General features: G+C 52.2%; 1 protein-coding gene across 7 annotated transcripts in view; it reads right to left on the reverse strand.

Moving 5' to 3' along the window:
• Positions 1-2,065: 2,065 nt before the first annotated feature.
• MOK (MOK protein kinase) overlaps positions 2,066-18,395 on the reverse strand; it is a 49,377-nt gene continuing 33,047 nt past the window's right edge. For 5 of the 7 annotated variants that reach the window (XM_040641409.1, XM_008684188.2, XM_040641412.1 and 2 more), the window contains 8 exons: positions 10,133-10,211; positions 9,962-10,010; positions 8,038-8,216; positions 6,383-6,484; positions 5,193-5,366; positions 4,581-4,695; positions 2,662-2,862; positions 2,066-2,584 (listed from right to left, as the gene is read on the reverse strand). In XM_040641409.1, the coding sequence (XP_040497343.1) occupies positions 2,504-2,584; positions 2,662-2,862; positions 4,581-4,695; positions 5,193-5,366; positions 6,383-6,484; positions 8,038-8,216; positions 9,962-10,010; positions 10,133-10,211 (980 nt within the window). In that variant the 3' untranslated portion in view covers positions 2,066-2,503. Of the gene's footprint in view, positions 2,585-2,661; positions 2,863-4,580; positions 4,696-5,192; positions 5,367-6,382; positions 6,485-7,856; positions 7,994-8,037; positions 8,217-9,961; positions 10,011-10,132; positions 10,212-18,395 lie in introns of those variants that run through there. The other 2 variants (XM_040641414.1, XM_040641413.1) reach the window with 2 other exon arrangements.

Below are 18,395 nucleotides of genomic sequence, written 5' to 3' on the forward strand. Positions count from 1 at the left end.
CCCCGGGGAGTCCTCAGCGCCGGGGGGCAGGGAGCAGCAGCGCCCAGGTCACTTGGGTGGCGTCGCCTCTGCGTTTTCTACTCCACAGGCAGGTCCACACGCTAAGGTGCTGTCAGAACCGGACCCCCCAGACCAGCACCCTAGGCTGAGCCTCGGCGCCGGGAGCAGCCGGGCTGTGGGTGCTGGTGCCTCCCTGCCTCGAGCCCTCTCGGGCTGAGCCCCAGGGGGCCCAGTGGGTGAAGAGCGAGGCTGGTGCACCAGGCACGTGCTCAGGAAACGCTGTGCAGTGAGCCAGCTTGACAGGGTGGTGGGGGAGCACGACTTCGACCCCGGTCCCTTTGGGAGCTTTGTGGCGACAGTTCCAGTGCTCGGGAATAGCCTTGCCCGCAAAGGCTCCGCGGGCCTCCAGTCTGCAGTGAGCCGAGACCCGCCAGGGCTCTGGCAGCAGGCGGAGGCGGCCTTCCACGCCCAGCACCGGGCCTAGAGGCCGGGCACAGAGCCGGAGCCATTCTTGCTGCCCGGTGACCGGCTCCGTGCTGAGCGTGGGTGGGTGGGTGCAGGGAGGGCGAGCGTGGCCACGGTGCCACCTGCTCCTCCATGAGGCACCAGCCATGCCCGCTGTGGGGCCTGGGGTGGCTGGGCCCCCGGCTCCGAGCCGGCTGTTTCACAGCACCTGTATTCCAGAGACCAACGTGAAGCCAAAAGAGCTTCAGTTGGTGGACAGGTCACACCCCAAGGGCCTGTCCTGTCCCAGAGAGGCCCTCCATGGGGAGGGACAAATCTGCTTACTCAGAAAGGTGTGTGGGAGAACTTTAAAGATTTCCCCCTCAAATTGTATACACTTTAAGGGGTAACAGTTTTCCTAAATACACAAATTCTTGTCAGTCCTTAAATATGTCCTTAGAGCCAGTCCTCGAGGACAGGAGCATGCCCCCCGAGCCACTGCCCCTCGGGCCTGGTTCTCCGGCAGCCTCGCCTGCCTGGGTTCCGAGTGTGGGCTCACTGGCCATGCAGGGCCCCCTTCAATCCCAGGAGCCCGCTCCGGTCTCCCCCGGCTCCTGTCTCCCCAGCCTGCCTGCTGTGGAGCCTCAGCACCCCGCGGCTCCGGCCTTCTCCCTGCCTCAGCTCCCAGGGGCCCGGAACTCCCAGATCCTCCGAGGGGGCAGAGCAGCGCCCTGCTTGTCCCGCAATGTCCCCCCCACTCCACCCCCGCCACAACAGGGCTTCCCGAAGACCCCGCCAGGGTGTTAAATGGGCTCAGAGGAAGCTCTTCCCAGCCCCTCCTCATGCGCACCCAGCTCCGAAGGTCCCCCAAAACCTTCTTTCTGGTCCTGAATCTGCCCCTCTTGGGCTCCTGGGCCGCCGTGTGGCCCATACCCATGCTGCCCCACGCTCACCCGCACCCACCCCTGTGAAACGCTGGCTCCCGCCTGCCCCTCCCCAGGCTGCTGCATCCACCCCACGGCCTGGCCGGCCTGGGACTCCTGGTTCTGCTTCACCGCCTGGCAGGTGGCTCAGACATGGTGGCCACCGGAGACCATGTGGAAGAATGTCACAGATCTGTCTCAAAAGAGGGAACAAGAAGACTAAAACTAACCTGGGAAATTTGCTTTTTCTTAACATTGTAAGTTTGTGAAGATGAGAAAACGAAGGTGTCATTACGCTACATCCCAAGACAAAAAGGGGCTCAGAGGGTCTGGCGTCTGGCCAGCAGGCGGGCCAGCAGCAGAGCAAAGCGCCGGCAGGAAGCAGCATCTCTACTCACAGGTGAAGCTGGGCCTCCGGAGCTAATGTGAGGTGGCCGGTGGCCGCAGGCAAGCCCGGCGCTCCGACGAGCCTCGTGCTTGGCCGCCTCGTCCGGCTGCAGCTCCCTGGGGGCACCGAGGCCATGGCGCAACCAGGCCGAGCCTCTGTTCAGTCCTTACTGGCTTTTCACGTGCCACAAAATTGAGCTGTACCAAAGCCTTCCCAACAAAATAACTTCCCCAAACATGCTCACAAGACCTAAAATAAAGAAATGCATGTCAGGACACGTGTAACTCAGAAAATATTAAAATACTGTACCGACAGCTTATTCTTTAATAAAACTCCAGGAGCATAATCTGTGAGCGGTGACGTGCCTCACACTGTTGGTGACGTACTGCAGGGGGCATGGCGTGTAGGGCCCGTGGTGAAACCGAGCCTAAATCATACAGTATATGAATTCTGATTTCTGTTTTGACTCAGATTTTTAAAAATTACAAAATATTCTCTGCCCCCCAATTCTCAGGTTACAAAAATGAAATAAAACCCCAGAACGAGGTGGTTTTACAAATGTATTCGACTGGAACATACAGGACAGCTGCTCTCAGGACGCCCGCAGCCGCGGCTGGCCTGCAGGGCAGTGTCTCGGGGGACGCAGGGCCTCTCCCAGGGTCCTCCATCGGAGGCTCGGAGGCGACCCGCGGGGCCCGGCCTGGCCACACCTGCTCTCACGCTCCGGGCAGGCGGCCGGCCGGGCTGCTCAGTACCCCCCGCCCTTCCTCTCGATCGTGGGCAGACGGTACTGCTTCAGGTTGGCCTTCAGGTCCTTCTGCGCATCCGTCTGTTAAGGGAAACAGCAGACACTCAGCGGGCCGGGCCAGGAGCCGCGGGCCACGGGGAGTTGGCAAGACGGGCTACCTTCTGGTCGGCGCCAGCGCACTTGAAGGGCCTCAGCACCGGCACTTTCCTGTTGGCCCCCGGGCCGAGCACGGAGCGCAGTGCGGGGCTGGAGTGCGAGGACAGTTTGGTCCCTTCCGAAAGCTTCAGTTTGGGCAGTTCCATTAGGTAGGCCGGTCCTGGTCTCTTGGGATGGTCCTCCTCTGGCTTTAGGGACTGTTTCTTGAAACAAAACACAGGTCAGTCGAACCTATAATGGTGTCCCCTTTACGGAAATTAGGAAAAACAAAAGAGGCTCTTCTGTACGACTTTCGCCTAATGGAACTTGACCAAGAGCTGTGACCATACGGTGACTAGATGGTATCCCCACCACCCAAGTGACGTGGCTGCTCACTGGAGCGTCCCCCCAGGGGAGGCAGAGCCTTCACACTGGAGTCTCATGCGGGGTCTGCCCCACAGGGCAGCTGGCTGTAGCCTGGCCTGACGCCAGGGAGGCCACTGAGACGGTCAGAGCAGCGCTCCACGGGCCAAGGCTGTGCTGGCACCCCTGCTTTAACTCCGGAGGTCGGCCAAACCCGCCCATGTTCTTGCTTCAGTGTGGCTGGTGAGCTAAGAATTTCTTTACCTTTTTTTTAAATTTTTTATTTATTTATTTATTTATTTGGGAGGGAGTGGAGAGAATCTCCAGCAGACTTCCTGCTGAGCCCAAAGCCCAACACAGGGCTCGATCCCACAACCCCAAGATCACAGTCGGAGCCAAAACCAAGAGTTGGACACTCAATCACCTGAGCCACCCAGGGACCCTGCCTTTTTTAATAGCTGAAAACCATTTCATGGCATGTAACAATTACATGAAATTCAAATCGCAGTGTGCAAAGTTTTACTGGGACAGAGCCCCACTGTTCATTTACGGATCGTCCACGGCAAGAGGACAGCTGTGATGGGACCTTATGGCCCTCAAGGCTGGGAAGGCTTCCCGTGTGGCCCCTCCAGATGCGCAGGGACTGTGCTGGGTGCCGGCAGGAGTGACACGGTCAGACAAACGTCTCACCGGAGGGAAGGCCGGAGCAGAGACAGCAGTTGGGAGACAAAGTGAGGGAGGCTCAAGTGGGGCTGGTGTGTCACCTTTTGGGGCCTGAAGAGCAGGAAGGGAGCTGCCTCTACCCTTAAAGGGAAGGCAGGGGGGAGAAAAGAAGGTCTGGGGGGAGAGACCAGGAGATTGGGTCTGAACTGCTCAGCCTCTTAGCCGAATGGAGCCATCAGGCAGGCGGCCTGGCTGCAGATGTACCGGTGACCTCAGCTCCTAGCACGAAGTGACACGCAGTTGATGCTGGGATGAGTGACAGAAGGGCACAGCGCCGCACAGCGCGCGGTCAGCGCAGAACGTGGAGCTGGTGGGGCACAGCAGCGGGGACCACTTGGGGCGCTCAGGGGTGAGAAGACTGCAAAAGGAAGCTGCTGTTTTCGAAGCAGTCTGTGCCCAGGCGAGCGCTCCCTGAGACCGGCTGCGCACGTGGGGGTGTGGGGGCCTGCCACTGGCACACCAGGTCACCCGGGCCAGCTTAGCTTCTCTGTGCCCCCTGCTAGGGTCAGCTGGAGGGCACAGGGAGGTGACAGCTGCCAAGCGCTTTGGCAGAGAACCTGGCACCTGTGTGTGGGAGAATCCCGCCTCTCCTGGCCTGGCCTGCGCACACGGGGCGCTGCCGTTCCCCCTCGGCTAGCGGGACAGAAGGGGCGGGAACGATCGAGCCGGGCTCCCTGCGTCCTAGTTCAGAGACATCGCGGGCGCAGGGTCAGACCTCGCTGATGGGCGCCCCTTTCAGGCGGGTGGGGCAGTCTGGCCTGCCATGGGGGGCGTCCTCCGCAGAGACACGAGCCCCCTGAGGACATCCAGTCCCACCTACAAAGGCCATTTCCAGCTCACTAACTTCACTCAGTACCTGCTTTCTGTCCTTCTTTGAAATTTGCCAGCTGTTACTGAACAGTTCTGATGCCACAGGGCGCTCTGGAAAGAAAGGTTTTCTGTGGCTGGCCAGAGCCTGCTTCTCAGCTGCCCTGCAGGGAAGGGGGAGAGAGGGCGTGCTCCCCTGAGAACATGCACAGCATGCCTGCATGTCCCTCTCCGCCTTCCCAGGCTGGTCTATCCCATGTGGGCACTGCCCGGCCACACGCCCGCAGCCCCCGCCTCACCGCCACGCTCACCCTGGCACGAGTGCCCCTTAGGCAGCTCCTCCCGTGCCAGGTACCAACGTGCCCCCAACCCACAGCGAGTTCACCCTGCTGTCACTGCTGTGCAACAGGCCCCTCCTGGAGTCTTGACCACTGGAGCCTCACGAGCAGCTCAACCTCAGAGCAGCCACTGAGCCCTCATGCCCGGCCGCGGGCCACTGACCGCCTCCTTTTGGGAGGCTACACCAGAAAAGAACGAGGGGTACATCTCGGGGGCACCCAAGTTCAGGATAGGCCGCTCCCGGACCCACCCAGCCCCGCTCGTGCCCCCCAGGCCTCAACGGCCAGCTCCTGCCACCACCCGGGGCTGCACGGGAGCCCACCTCTGTCCTTGGAAGTAGGGGTGCTGCAGGGCCTGGTGGGCGCTGATTCTCTCATCGGGATCATAGGCCACCATTGCGTGCAGGAGGGAGAGGCATTGCGAGGACAAACTGGCCGTCAGTAGAGGTATTCCTGATCCCTTTTTAAAAGGAAAATCAAAACTCATAGCTCTCGACCTGTATTAAAAGCCCAATGATAATAAACGATCACGCCATTATTGAGCGCACTTGGCCAGCCACCATCATGATTCAACAGGGCCCTGACTGACGACGGTTTACGCTCTCAGAACGGGTGTGACTACACGGTCATCCAAACCCAGAGACGGTACGATAGCAGAGGGACCCTCCCGTGAACTGCAGACTCGGGGTGACAAAGTGTCAGAGTGGGCTCACGGATGGTCACCGATGCGTCACCCTGGCGCGGGGGGTCACATGGGGAGGCTGTGCGGGCCCCCAGCTGGTCTACGGGAAGCCTCTGTACCTTGCACAAAGTTTGCTGTGAACCTGAAACTGCTCTAAAATTTAAAGTCTGTTTTTAAAATGGGGCAGGGGTCGTGAGACCTGTTGTACTATCAATGTGAGAGAACGACTGTCCCCCTGAGAAGACTAGTAGCACGTTTTTACCTGAGAAGAAAGAGATAAAGCTTCAAAGGAGGAAAAGGAAGACTCGATAATTGTTGTCTCTCCTTGCCATCTGAGGGCCCAGGAGCTGCCCACCCGCTACCCCACAGGGCTCTCCCTCAGAAGCCCCAGCTCCCAGATTCAGCTGCATCTCTGACCAAAACCAAACCCTAACCAGTCGTGGTCGAGGTGTCCGTGTTGCTGGCAATGCTGGGTGACGCTCCCACGAACGCCTCACCACGCACAGCCTATATGTGGGAACCTCCTCTGCCCAAAGGTCTCTCAGTCCTGGGTAAATATTCGGAAGACAAAACCTGACTGCCAGGCCCTCAGCAAGACCATCTGAACTCTTCTGTGGCGCTGGAGGAACAGCGCCCCTGGCAGAACCCTGGGGGACGAGAGCCCCGGCCCCCTGGCCAACCTGCAGCCCCTTCAGCGGCAGCGAGGACACAAGCAGACAGAGGGCCTACAAGGGCAGGAGAGGCGCAGCCTGCTCCGCTCGGCTGGCTGCTGCCACCAGCCCTGGCAGGGGGCAAGTCCATACGGGACTCTTGGGCACACGCCGCACTTACTGTTTGAACTTGGTGAGGGTCTTCTCAGCAGGCGTGCCGATGACGTCGTGGATTTTTGAGATCTGGTCCAGCTCATTGGCACCAGGGAAGAGGGGCTGCAGACTGGAAGAGCAGGACAGGACTGTGGTTAGGGGAGGCCATGGCCTCTTCATCCCAGCGTCCCCCTCTGCTGGGCGGCTAGCTCACATGGAAACCCAAGGACACAATCCCACCCATGGTCCTCCTTGCAGCTATGGGCTTTCCGTTCTCCCTTCGGCCCAGGCCTGTTTCTCCTTTCCCAACAGGTGGGTGTCATTCTAAGAGATGGCCACATTCCTCTCTGTACACCCTGGGGTCTCCACAGTGAGACACATCACCCCTGTAAGTCTCCTGTCACAGGTGAGGTTTTCCAACAAAAATTCAGGGTGGGTCGGGTCTGGTTTTGGTGACAAAGTCCAAGAAATGTTTTGGTTTTGGGGGCTTTTATGGATTTTGGAATCGTGGATGAAAGATTTTAAGCTTATATAAATAAATTCAATTTGCATGACATGCCACAAAGAAGGGTTTAGAAGAGCAGCTCTGCGCAGGAAAGCAGCCTTGTCCGTGGCTACAGGAAAGACGAGGAAAGCACAGGCAGGCAGGGAGCAGCTCTGAGACGGGGGGCCGGGCGGCAAGGGTGTGTGTGGCAGACCCCCCGCAGGCTGCCCACACTCTGGTGAGACACCACCAGCCATCACATTCTCAACACTGAGGTCCTTTACCAGCCTTAGGGATTTTAGCACCGCAGAAAGGATTGTCTGTTGGTACTTTAAGCGTCAGTGAAAGTGCCACTCAGCTTTCCAAAAATAACAAGTCGATTATCAATAGGTGTGTCCTAAAGGACAGGCACGCCTGTATTTATGAAGTGGGTAGTTGAGCTGGCGAGAGCAGACGACCCGGGTCCCCGCCTATGATGCATGTCACCCACGCTAACCTCACCTGCTCGTCCTTGACAGTGCACTCCGAGCAGACGAGTGCCGGCCCACCCCCTCTGTGGGCCTCTTCAACCCCACACCCGACTCACCCTGAGTGGGGCAAGCCCACCTCCCTTTCTCCTGGGCCCCTGCTCCACCCGGCGGTGAAGCGCAAAGGCTGGGGGGTGTGGAGGCCGGGGATGATGGTTAAAACTTGGGGCTTTCTAGAATCCAGCTGCGCCACAGGTGACCCATCCTCACGCTTGTGACCAGCACTTCCTACCTGACAGACTCTCTCTCTTTGGGTAGATCCCAGGAGCAGGGGCACTGCTCACACATCCCCATGGCAGGCCCCACAAGGTGGCAATAAGCACGTTTCTACTCTGTTCCTGAACTCACGAATCAATCGTTTCACTGATGAAGCCGAACGGGGAGGCCCACTGACCTACGGGCGTGGTAAGAAAGGAACTGATACTATCCTGTACCTTGTGACAAGCGAACAAGGAAAAGTATTTGACGAAAAGTAAAATGAAAGCCTGTACATGTTCTGTCAGGTTAAACAGTCACACCGGCAGGATGACCGTAAAGTCCGTCTGGCAAAGGAAGGGCCTGGCACGAAGCCACGCGGTAGGTCGGCCGAGCCTCGCCGTGTGGCCGGCTTCAGGACATCTGCGCGGGCCCGCCGGCACCGAGGAGCTCTCAGACACGACGCGGGCCCGCTACCTGGCGATCTCGTAGAACACACAGCCCGCGCTCCACAGGTCCATTTTGTAGGTGTAGAAGCCATCGGTGAGGAGACACTCTGGGGCGCGATACCAGCGGGTGGAAACGTACTCTGTGTACGGCTGCTTGGAATAGACGCTCCGGCAGGAGCCAAAGTCCCCTAATTTCAGGACATCCTGCTGCAGGGACCAATGACATCTCATCAAGCAGCTGTTATAATACAGACCATTGCAAATACTTATGCACCAACGGGAAATTTACTAGCATGGAAACTAGCTTATAAAATACAAATTACTTCACAAGCACCCGCTCGTGCCTCTGGCAGATCACGAAGTGGTATTTCTATTCCGTGGGACACGTTTACAAACATTCTGGCTATGTCTTCCAAATATTTCCAAATGTCTACAGGTTTTGGAAAATTTTAAGTCACAGCGTGGGTCTACAAATGAATTAAATACCGTAATGGTTCATTCGCCCCATTGTGTCTCTAACTTCCCTGCTGTCCAGCTCTGCTGGCAGCTTTGTTCTCTGCTGGGGGGTCTGGGGGGCCATGGCTTCTTTGGAGCAAGTCAGACAGACCGGGGAGACACGTTTCGGGATATCTCTTCCATTTTGTTTACCCCTCACATTCAGTAATAACGTCCAGGCTGTCAACAAATTTGGAGCCTCTGGTACCGACACCTGCAGCAAACATTGGTCGCAGCACGTTTCCTAGCCAGGCTGTCGAGAAACTTCCTTCCAACGGCCTTCCACCTGATCCTATTACCCAGTGCATCATGTTGGACCTCCAACAAAATTGTAAGGTGTGTTAAAAGGTGAGAAAAAGAGTCTGAGAGACAAAGCAAGCATCAGAACCAGTTTCAGATGTGCACGATTTAGGAATTTTGGAATTACCAGTCACGGAATTTAAAATCACTATGAGTGATTTGTTAAGGGCTCTAGTGGAAAGAGTAGATGATGGGAAAATTCAGGGAAAGTTCAGATGGGAAATGCAAGCAGGGAGACGGAGCTCTAAGGAAGAATCAAAAGGAAGCACTAGAAGTAAAAATCACTGTAACGGAAATAAAAAAAGACTTTGATAAGCTCATCCACTGGCTAAACAGCCGAGGAAAGAACCAGAGCGCTGGAAGATGGGCCAACAGAAACTTCCAAGCTGAAATGCAGAGACAACAAATAATGGCAAAAACAGAGAAAAACAGCCAAGATCTGTGGGACAACTTCAAAAGGTGTGGCACTCACACTACGATGTGGACGTCAGAATGATGACACTGAGGGAAAAATCCAGACCAAGAAAGAGCACATACTATAGAATGCCATTTAGAGAACATTCTAGAAAGTGCAAACGAATGCCTGGGGACAATGGACAGGAGGGATGACCAAGGAGCATGAGGAACCTTCAGGAGCAAGAGGTCTGTTTGCTTGGCTGTGACGACGGCTTCGTGTGTGTATGCCCAAACGTAGCAGGCTGTGCGCTTCAAGTACGTACAGTCGACGTGGCTGCGGACTAGGACACCCCTGAGCACAAATTCTGCCTCTTCTACTTTCACATGCACAGTGTTTGAAGGGATAATATGAATGGAGTTTATTTATCTATTATTTTTTTAAGTAGTGTCTATACCCAACATGGGGCTTGAGTTCATGACCCTGAAATCAAGAGTCGCATGCTCCATTGACTGAGCCAGCCCGGTGCTCCTGGGTTTATTTTTGCCTATAGTAAGAGAAGAGTGCCTAAGATTATTTCCTTCCAGATGTACAGCTGTGTTAATGGCACTTATTAAATAAACCACTTTTTCCAACTGGGAGAAAACAACAGCAGCATAATAAACATGGTGCCCAACTATCTGGGATTGAAAGCCTATCTGGCAAAAAGGTTTTCTATTCTACCTTTCTTCTGATACCATTTTTTTAATATAGAAATTCTTACCTTTATTAATATATTTTCTGGCTTTACATCTCTGTGAAATATTCCATTTCTGCATTCAATATAAAAGGACAGAGTTAATTTGTGTCTCATTCAAATTCTTTTATGTTGAATTTTTAATGAATGTTAATACATTTTATCAATTTGAGACCTGCCAATTCTCCAAGAGCATACCTGTGCATATGATCAAGGGATTTACATAACTGGTACATATAGTGCATAATCTTTTTTTCTGATAATGGGTGTCTTCTCCCTGTGCAATTAAGGAAATAGCCAATTATAGTTACCAATGATACATATCCCATTTTTTAGAAACAAAAATAGAATCCAACAATTTTATTTAATGCGTGAAAACCTAAAAAATAATCTTTAGTAATTTCAGGAAATATTAAATACACCATTTAAAATTCTACATACTGGCATGATTTCACGTAAAATCCCCCGCGCATGCATTCTGACATAACAGTAGTACTGAGTAATAAGCACCAGAGTAATCGGGTCTGAAAAACCCCACTCAGGCCCTGCCCCGGGGCAGGCCTTGCGGGACACACCCTTCCAAACAGTTGACTATCAAGTGTCAGGAGTCACTTGAAAATCCAGGGTTTTCCTCGACTTCCAGTCTGGATTTTTAAGATTTTATTTATTTATCTGAGAGAGAGCGCGCGCGACCGAGGGAGCATGCTTGAGTGCAAGTGGGGAGGACGACCAGGGACAAGCGGACTCCACCTCCCAACCCTGAGATCATGACCTGAGCCGAAACCAAGAGTCCACACTTGACCCACTGGGCCACCGAGGTGCCCCTGGAGATTTCCACTTTAAAGGAGGATGGATCACAGTTCCAAGGAGTGTGTTTTTAATGCAAGAAGACCCAGGATCGCTTTGAATTTCACGGCCCGCTCTGCTTTGACGGAAGGCAGCCGTCGGTTGGCCTCTGGCCCCCACGCCCACTCCCTCACCAGGCCTGCCTGCCTGCGGTTTTTACGTCCTACAACTCTCAACACCACACTCCAGGATCACGGTTATCCTTGTTTCAGAAGATGTCCCATTTTACCTGATTTTAATTTCAAAGGTGTGCATTTTTATTAAGTTTTAAAATCTGAAAAACAACCCTTCTCGCCTAACAATCCAGAAAACCACTTTCCCCTCTGTAAGTGCATATCCCGTTTGACATTTTTTGCTCCTAAGTCTGCAATTTCTGTTGACAAATAAATGTATTCTTTTCCTCTCACTAGACAAGAATGTTTTCTGTTAATAGAAAGTAATTTAAATTACAAAATGTCTAAGTACAATTAACTTTTTCATAATACCATAATCTTTTTACTGTTTCAAATAATTTATCACCCACTTCCTAGAATTTAAAAGAAGTAAATGAAGACTTAGTCATCTTTCCCTAACTTGAGTAATTCTGTAACTTTATATTAAATTTCTCTCTGTATAAAGATGAAAAGCAAAATTTCTATTCTCCATAGCATGTGCCGTTGGATGAGTCTTCCTGAAATCTGATTCTTGTCCTGCGACGGGGGTCTCACTGCCCACTGAATTAGCCCAGCACTCAGGACCCCCTTCCTCCCAGGGGCTCAGGAAGACACAGGATGCTCCCCCCACTCCGAGGCATCTGTGACTCAGCAGGTCTGTGGCGGGACCCCTAGAGCTGCCTTGCGAACAAGGTCCCAGGTGCGGCTGCCAGGCCCAGACCCACTTGGAGAGCCGCGCTCCATCACATTCCTCTTGCTTACTGAATGCTCCAGCCAAATTCACCCGTAGATGCTTCTGTACATGGCTCCAAAGCTCTCCTGCTTCATAGCTGTGCTCGGGCCGTTTTGTTCCAGGAGCACCTTCCCAGCCACGCCCACACACCCAGACCTTAAGGCGTCAACTTGGCAGGACAGTCATCTGAACGTGCACTCAGGTGGAGTCTTCCGGGGAAAGTCTAACCCACTCAATCTTCATCATCACCTGGGCTGCTTTAAAATGGTGATTCCCATGGGGCACCTTGGTGGCTCAGTCGGTGAAGCCTCTGACCCTGGCTCAGGTCATGATCTCAGGGTTGTCTACTTGTCCCTCTCCCTCTGCTCGTGCATTTGTGCTCTTGCTCTCTCTAATAAAATCTTTAAAAAATGAAAAAAATAAAACAAAATGGTGATTCCCAGCTCCAAACCCAGACCTAATGAATCACAAAACCAAACACATGGGCCAGGAATCTGCATTTCTTGGCTGCCCTCAGTCCCCAGTTTAAGAGCCCTCTTTGAGTGCTGACCCTTCCTTTCCTCTTTGTTCACCCCACCCACCCATTCATAGACCTGCAGGTAAGGACGTGGCTCCCCCCACCCCCATGCCCCTCCGTGAGGATCCTTGCCTACGTGAGGGGGCTCCTGAGCGAGCAAGGTGCAATGTGAACCATGTGGGACCTTGGTCTGAGCAATCTCGGAGTCCACACCCTTGACCAAGGGGGGGGCCTGACAATCCATGCTCTACAACGGTTTTTCAAAAACAAGATCCCAACATTCCAGGCCTGAGACTCTATCTGGTTCCTAACAGATTCTTGTTCTGAAACATCTTGAAACAAACAGGAGAACTAATAAACCACTCGTAAGCACCTGTGGGAGTCGTCCTCACCACCAACAGACCCTGAAGAGTGCTTCCCTGTGTGTTGGAGCTATCCCGACCAAGTTAATTTGTGCAACCAAATATCCTCGTTAACAAGATTCTAAAGAACGTCATGTACAGTAACAATAACGTAAAAAATATTTACAGGAACACAATGATAAACTCCGGCATTTGTCGCTGGGACTAACGGAAGGAACGTGGCCACCAGTGTAGCCTGCACTGTCACAGAGTATCTCGCACGCACCCCTTCCCACAAGAGTGCGCATCCGTAGGCCTGTGCCAGGCTCTCCCGGGCAGGCGTGGAGGGGCCTGCTGGGCTCCGGCACGCACAGGCTAACGGTCTACCGTAGACGGCCTGGTCCAGGGGCTGTGCCCGCGGCACCAGGCATGCACACTCCTGAAGCAGCACCTGCCAAAGGAGAAGTCTGCATGACGGCGCCCCGATCTGAGGCGAGAGACCCCGACCTGCAGGGGGTAGCAGGCATCGGGATGTCAGCCTGAGCTGGAGCCTGAGCCTTCCCCCGCACCCCTCCCTTGTCAACCGTGGCAAAACTCAAGGACGGCTCCTCCGGTTCCGCTCGATGAAGCCAGCTCATCTTCGGCAAGTGCTGAGGCTTCTGTGCAATTCCACTTCCGCACCTCTACCACGGAGGCGAGCACGGGATGGGGCAGCCCAGGTGCAGTCGTGAAGAGCGCGCGCACCAAGCAGTTAACGTAATACCAACGAGGAGGACAGTGACCGGCATCTACTGAAGACTCTGCAGAGGGTCACTGCTCTAAACACGGCACGCGTTATTTTACTGATTCCTCACAACCACCCGAAGAGTTAGACACTAGGACCATTCCCATTTCACAGACTAGGACCAGGGCTCACAGGCCTGACCCAGACCCGCCATCCTCAAACACGCGGACAGGGGAGCTCTGTGCCGCGGCCACACAGCCAAACCGGAGCCGCACTTCCAGAAGCAACAGCATCAAAACTAACAGACGGTGGCACGGGCTTGGAAGAAAATTCCGGCAACAAAAATGTATCACTCACACCCTAGCTGAATGGCACAGAGACCTACCGCGTAAGGAAAACAAAGACATGGATCACTGTGTCAAAATGTTTCAAGGAAGTGTTAGGAATGCCAAAACAGATGTATTTCACTTATACTTTCCTTTTTATACACACATGAAAGTGATCTGGGCGGAAACTGTCTAAATAGATCCAAAGAGTTTTCAGTAAGAACAGAAGTAAAATTGCTAAGTAGATAAGGAAGCTGTGTGAGAGCCGATCGGCCGTGTTTCCTCTTCTGTTAGTACATAAAAATGCCGCGTCTTACAATCAGTCGGTCAGACTGATGAAATACAAAAATACAATTGAACTGATCTGACACAGTGATGTTAGGCAAAACAGCCACGTCGCAGGTGCTAAGGCACACCGCCTCAGGTCTTCACAGAAATATGAATCGTAATGCTATGTTTACAGTCAAACCAAACTTGTTTTGCTTTTTCCTACTTGGTTCATTCCCCAACTCATGGATTTACTTCAGGGTGCCTGCCCCACCCACGGCCTCTAAAAGGTACAACCCTAAAGGGACAAGGCCAGCCCACTGGACCTGCGACAGCCAGCACTCCAGCAGGTGGCCATGACCGGGATTTCTGGGGCTGGCCCATCTGCTGCCAGGGGAGGCTCCCAGGGTCTGAGTGGCCAGGTCTGCCAAGAGAAGTGGGGAGGGACAACCAGAGGAGGAAAGGTGGGGGACCACGTGACTCCGTGGGGGTCAGTGGTGGCCAGACCTTTGACAGCCAGACCTTTCCTGATTCCACCACCTAAGGGGCCCGACTGAGCTTCCTGCAGCAGATGTGGTTTTACCATAAACTCCCTCTTTCATATGGGAACTAGCTGAATGGCATGTGCTCCTTGCGATAAAACCAACCTACAACACTCGATATCTATAACCATCATCCACATGGACAACTAACACCGTGCCACACAGGGGACAGTGATGGGCACTAAGAGGACGCCAATGATGGAGCCAACAAGGCCTCGCTGTCAGAGAGCAAACAGCCCAGTGGACAGTGGGACAACGCAGATGCACGGAAACGAGAGGGAGATGCAACAAAGAGGGAGGGGGAGGTGAGGGAGCAAGCGTCCAAGGCTCTAAAGCAGGCACTGGGGGGCGGGGGCACAGTGACCTAGCCATTCACAAAGCAAAGCAATTTAGCTTGAAACAATTAAAACACAAAACAAAAATAGAATCAGATATGAGTTAAAATAATAGATGCCTCTAGGGGCGCCTGGCTGGCTCAGTGGGAACAGCATGAGACTCTTGATCTTGGGGTCACGAGTTTGAGTCCCACATTGGGTATAGAGATTATGTAAATAAATAAAACTTTAAAAAATAAAACAATAGATGCCCCTATAATCAGGTGATTATCTTAACCAGTTTTTCCTTATAAACTCCAAACAGCCTTTCCTGCTGCATGTGGCAGATGCCGGGCGCCATATGCACAAGGCATCCAAATAAACCAGCCAGGACTGCCAGCGGTGCCAGGCGTGCCAGCTACTCACTCCCTGCCATGAACGTTCTTCCCAAGTGAGTGGCGGGCAAAATATCCCCACCATCTCCTCGCCGGTCTCCCCACCACCATTCTTGCTCTCACGGCTCACAAAGCAGACCCATCCCAACCCCGATCTCGCAGGCCAGGCGTGAGAGCCCAAAGCAGTGTTCTTCAGGTTGCTTGTAGTGGGGAGCTCCAGACGTGACTGGGTTCTGCCTAAATCCGACCACCTGAGAAAGAGGATTCGGGCCCACATTACGGGGACAGACGAGAGGAGGGAGAGCATCCAGTGTGAGTGCAGGTGGCGGTGGAGGCGGCTTTCTGACTCTGGCAGAGGCCGCCGGGTTCCAGGGCCGGCGGCTGCACTAGCAGCTTCCTCACTGGGAGCATCCTGTCTGTGCAGAGGCAGCAGCCTCCTTGGCAGCCCAATCCTGCAGAATCATTTTTGGAAGCTGCTTCCTGGAGGCCACATCCACAGCGTCTCTTCCGCCCTCCCAGCGACTCTGTGAAGCCGTGCATATCACATAAGTCCCTTGGGGTTAAACTGGCGAGAACAGATGCTGTCTGTTGTCTGCAGTTGGAAGGGACGACCAAAACGTCCACCTATGACCCATTCATTCTTTAGACAGAAACATCCTTCTAAAAAGCATAGTCCACGAACTGATACTGGTCCAGGGGCTGTTTGTTACTGGTTTAAGAGATGACAAAACTAAGAGCAACTGGGAATTTCATGGCAATTCAACACTGCTGTTACATCTAAGCACATCATTTTTCCATTAATTAATTCTTATGTATTTTACAGAAGTTCTGGTCCACAACAGATTAGGGAAAAAAATGAAAAAACAGGTCTTCCACTATAGATAGTTTTAGAAACACTGGTCTAAACACCAATCAAAAGATGTTTCTCCCCTGCTTTAAACCCCACTGCTTCCCACTGATCTTAGAATAATCTGAATTCTTATCCTGGCCCTACCCTGCTCCACTGGCCCCTACCTGCCTATAACTCTCTTCCTTGTGCTCCAGACACACTGGCCTCTTAACCTCATGGTGGCCTCAGGACCTTTGCACTGTCTCTGTCTGAAATACTCCATCCCCATCACTCGGACATGTGACCTGTTTTATTCACTCCTAACACTTATCCCTGTCTCAAACTCTTTCTTGATCATTTCTTTACTTGTTCAGCATCTCTCTCTTCCTCAGAGTGTGAGCCCACATGTGTGAGACCATGTCCGTCACCACTGTTCCCACCTCCAGAGCAGCTCTTGACACGTAGCAGTGAATGAGAGAGACTTTCTCTGCTGCATTTGCCTACATCTGCCACTCTTCCAGATGAAGCCCACGATCATCTCTGCCACACCTGACACCTACTGGACACAGAGAAAATCACCCCCAGCAATTCATTTTCTCTAGCGAGTGTGACTTTCACATAGTTTCTCTCTTCAGTAGACTGTACACTCTTTATCAGAAAATGCATCTTCTATTCCTCTTCTCTACCTTCGCCAGATCTTTGTGAATAAAGTAGGCCTCTCAATAAACACTGTGTGATCATCCTTTCATGCTATTAACTGGCTCTTCAATATCTGACAGGGCTACTCAATATTCTAATCATCTGATAGCAGGAAAAGCTTTAGTGACTGATTGAGTTTTCAGTATGTCAGTGTCGTCATCAACAAGAACAGATAATCAGCAGGTGCCTACTCACTGGAGGCACTGAGCAGGGGCCAGCAGTGGGGACCCAGGGTGGCAGTGGAGCTGGATGTTAATGTTTCAGTCAGACTGGACTCCTGGTTCTGGCTCTACTATTTATTAATAACCTTGGGTCCTCACTTAATCCTTGAAGCTTCAATTTCCTCATCTGTAAAACAGAGATGTGATGACGATGATGACGATGATGACGATGACGATGATGACGATGACGACGATGACGATGATGATGATGATGACAATGATGATGACGATGATGATGATGATGACAATGATGATGACGATGATGATGATGATGACAATGATGACGATGACGACGATGACAATGACGACGACGATGACGATGACGATGATGACAATGATGATGATGAAGATGACAATGACGATGACGATGATGACGATGACAATGATGAGGAGGAGGAGAATGATGATGCCGCCAGGCACTGAGGGTTGTCAAGAGGCTGCAGGTGTGATGGCTCAGGACATGCACTCTGCAAGAGGCTGTCCAAGTCCAAATGCCACGTCCACCACTTACTAGGTACGTAATCTTGGACAAGTTACTTATCTCTCTCTGCCTCCATTTCTCCATCTTTAAAATGGGGATAGTAACACTGTCTGCCTGAATGGCTGTCATGAAGGTAAAACAAGTTAGTTCCTACAAAGGGCTAAGAAGAGCACCTGACAGGTCGTCAGCATTCACGAACTGTTGGCTGTTACAGTGATCACTGTATTTCATCAATTCTCAGATTTTTTCCCTCACATTTTAACATCTCTGAAATCACTATGCATGCTGCAATATTTAGTATCTTGCAGTGACTCCCTGCCATTTTCTCCATCTTTTAACATCTCTAAAACTAGTGTACCCCTGACAGCTGGGCACTGAGCACAGCACTGGCCTATGGAAGACACTCAACACTTACGTGATGAGTGAGTGTTGATCAACAACATAACATTTTTTTTTTAAGTAGGCTGCACGCCCAGCGTGGAGCCCGAGAATGGGCTCAAAGTCACGACTCTGAGCTGAGATCAAGAGTCAGATGCTCAACCAACTGAGCCACCTGGGCACCCCGTAACATTCCATTTTCTATAATCTCTCTCTGTAGACAAATACTGAAAGAAATGGATTCGATTTCTTCAATTATACAATTCCCCCTACTACTGGAAATTAAAGATATTTCTTTCTAGACAAAGATTTCTCAAATGTCTAAATACATAGGAACTTACCAGTAATGATCCCCTCCCTTTGCATTCTGCAATTTCACACTCTAGGAAGCAACAATCAGAATTCTAATATAAGACACATCTCACACCAAGAGGCCCACTACTAAATAAAGGAAGTGATTATGCAGGTTCATTAAAAAGCAAAATGTTGGCTTGTTGGTTAAAAAACAAAACAATTATCATGGAGTAATAAGGTTTGGTGGTTGTTTCTCTTGATTGTATTTGGGATCCTGTCCTGACACTCTGATGGACAGACATACAGACAGGATCAAACGGCACGATCTGTATCAGACAGAATGTATGAGAAAATGTAATCATGGAACAATACCTCAATTATCCAGGCTGTTTGGAATAGACG

Source organism: Ursus maritimus, unplaced genomic scaffold (genome assembly GCF_017311325.1).
Source record: "Ursus maritimus isolate PB19 unplaced genomic scaffold, ASM1731132v1 scaffold_25, whole genome shotgun sequence".
NCBI classification, from domain to species: domain Eukaryota; kingdom Metazoa; phylum Chordata; class Mammalia; order Carnivora; family Ursidae; genus Ursus; species Ursus maritimus.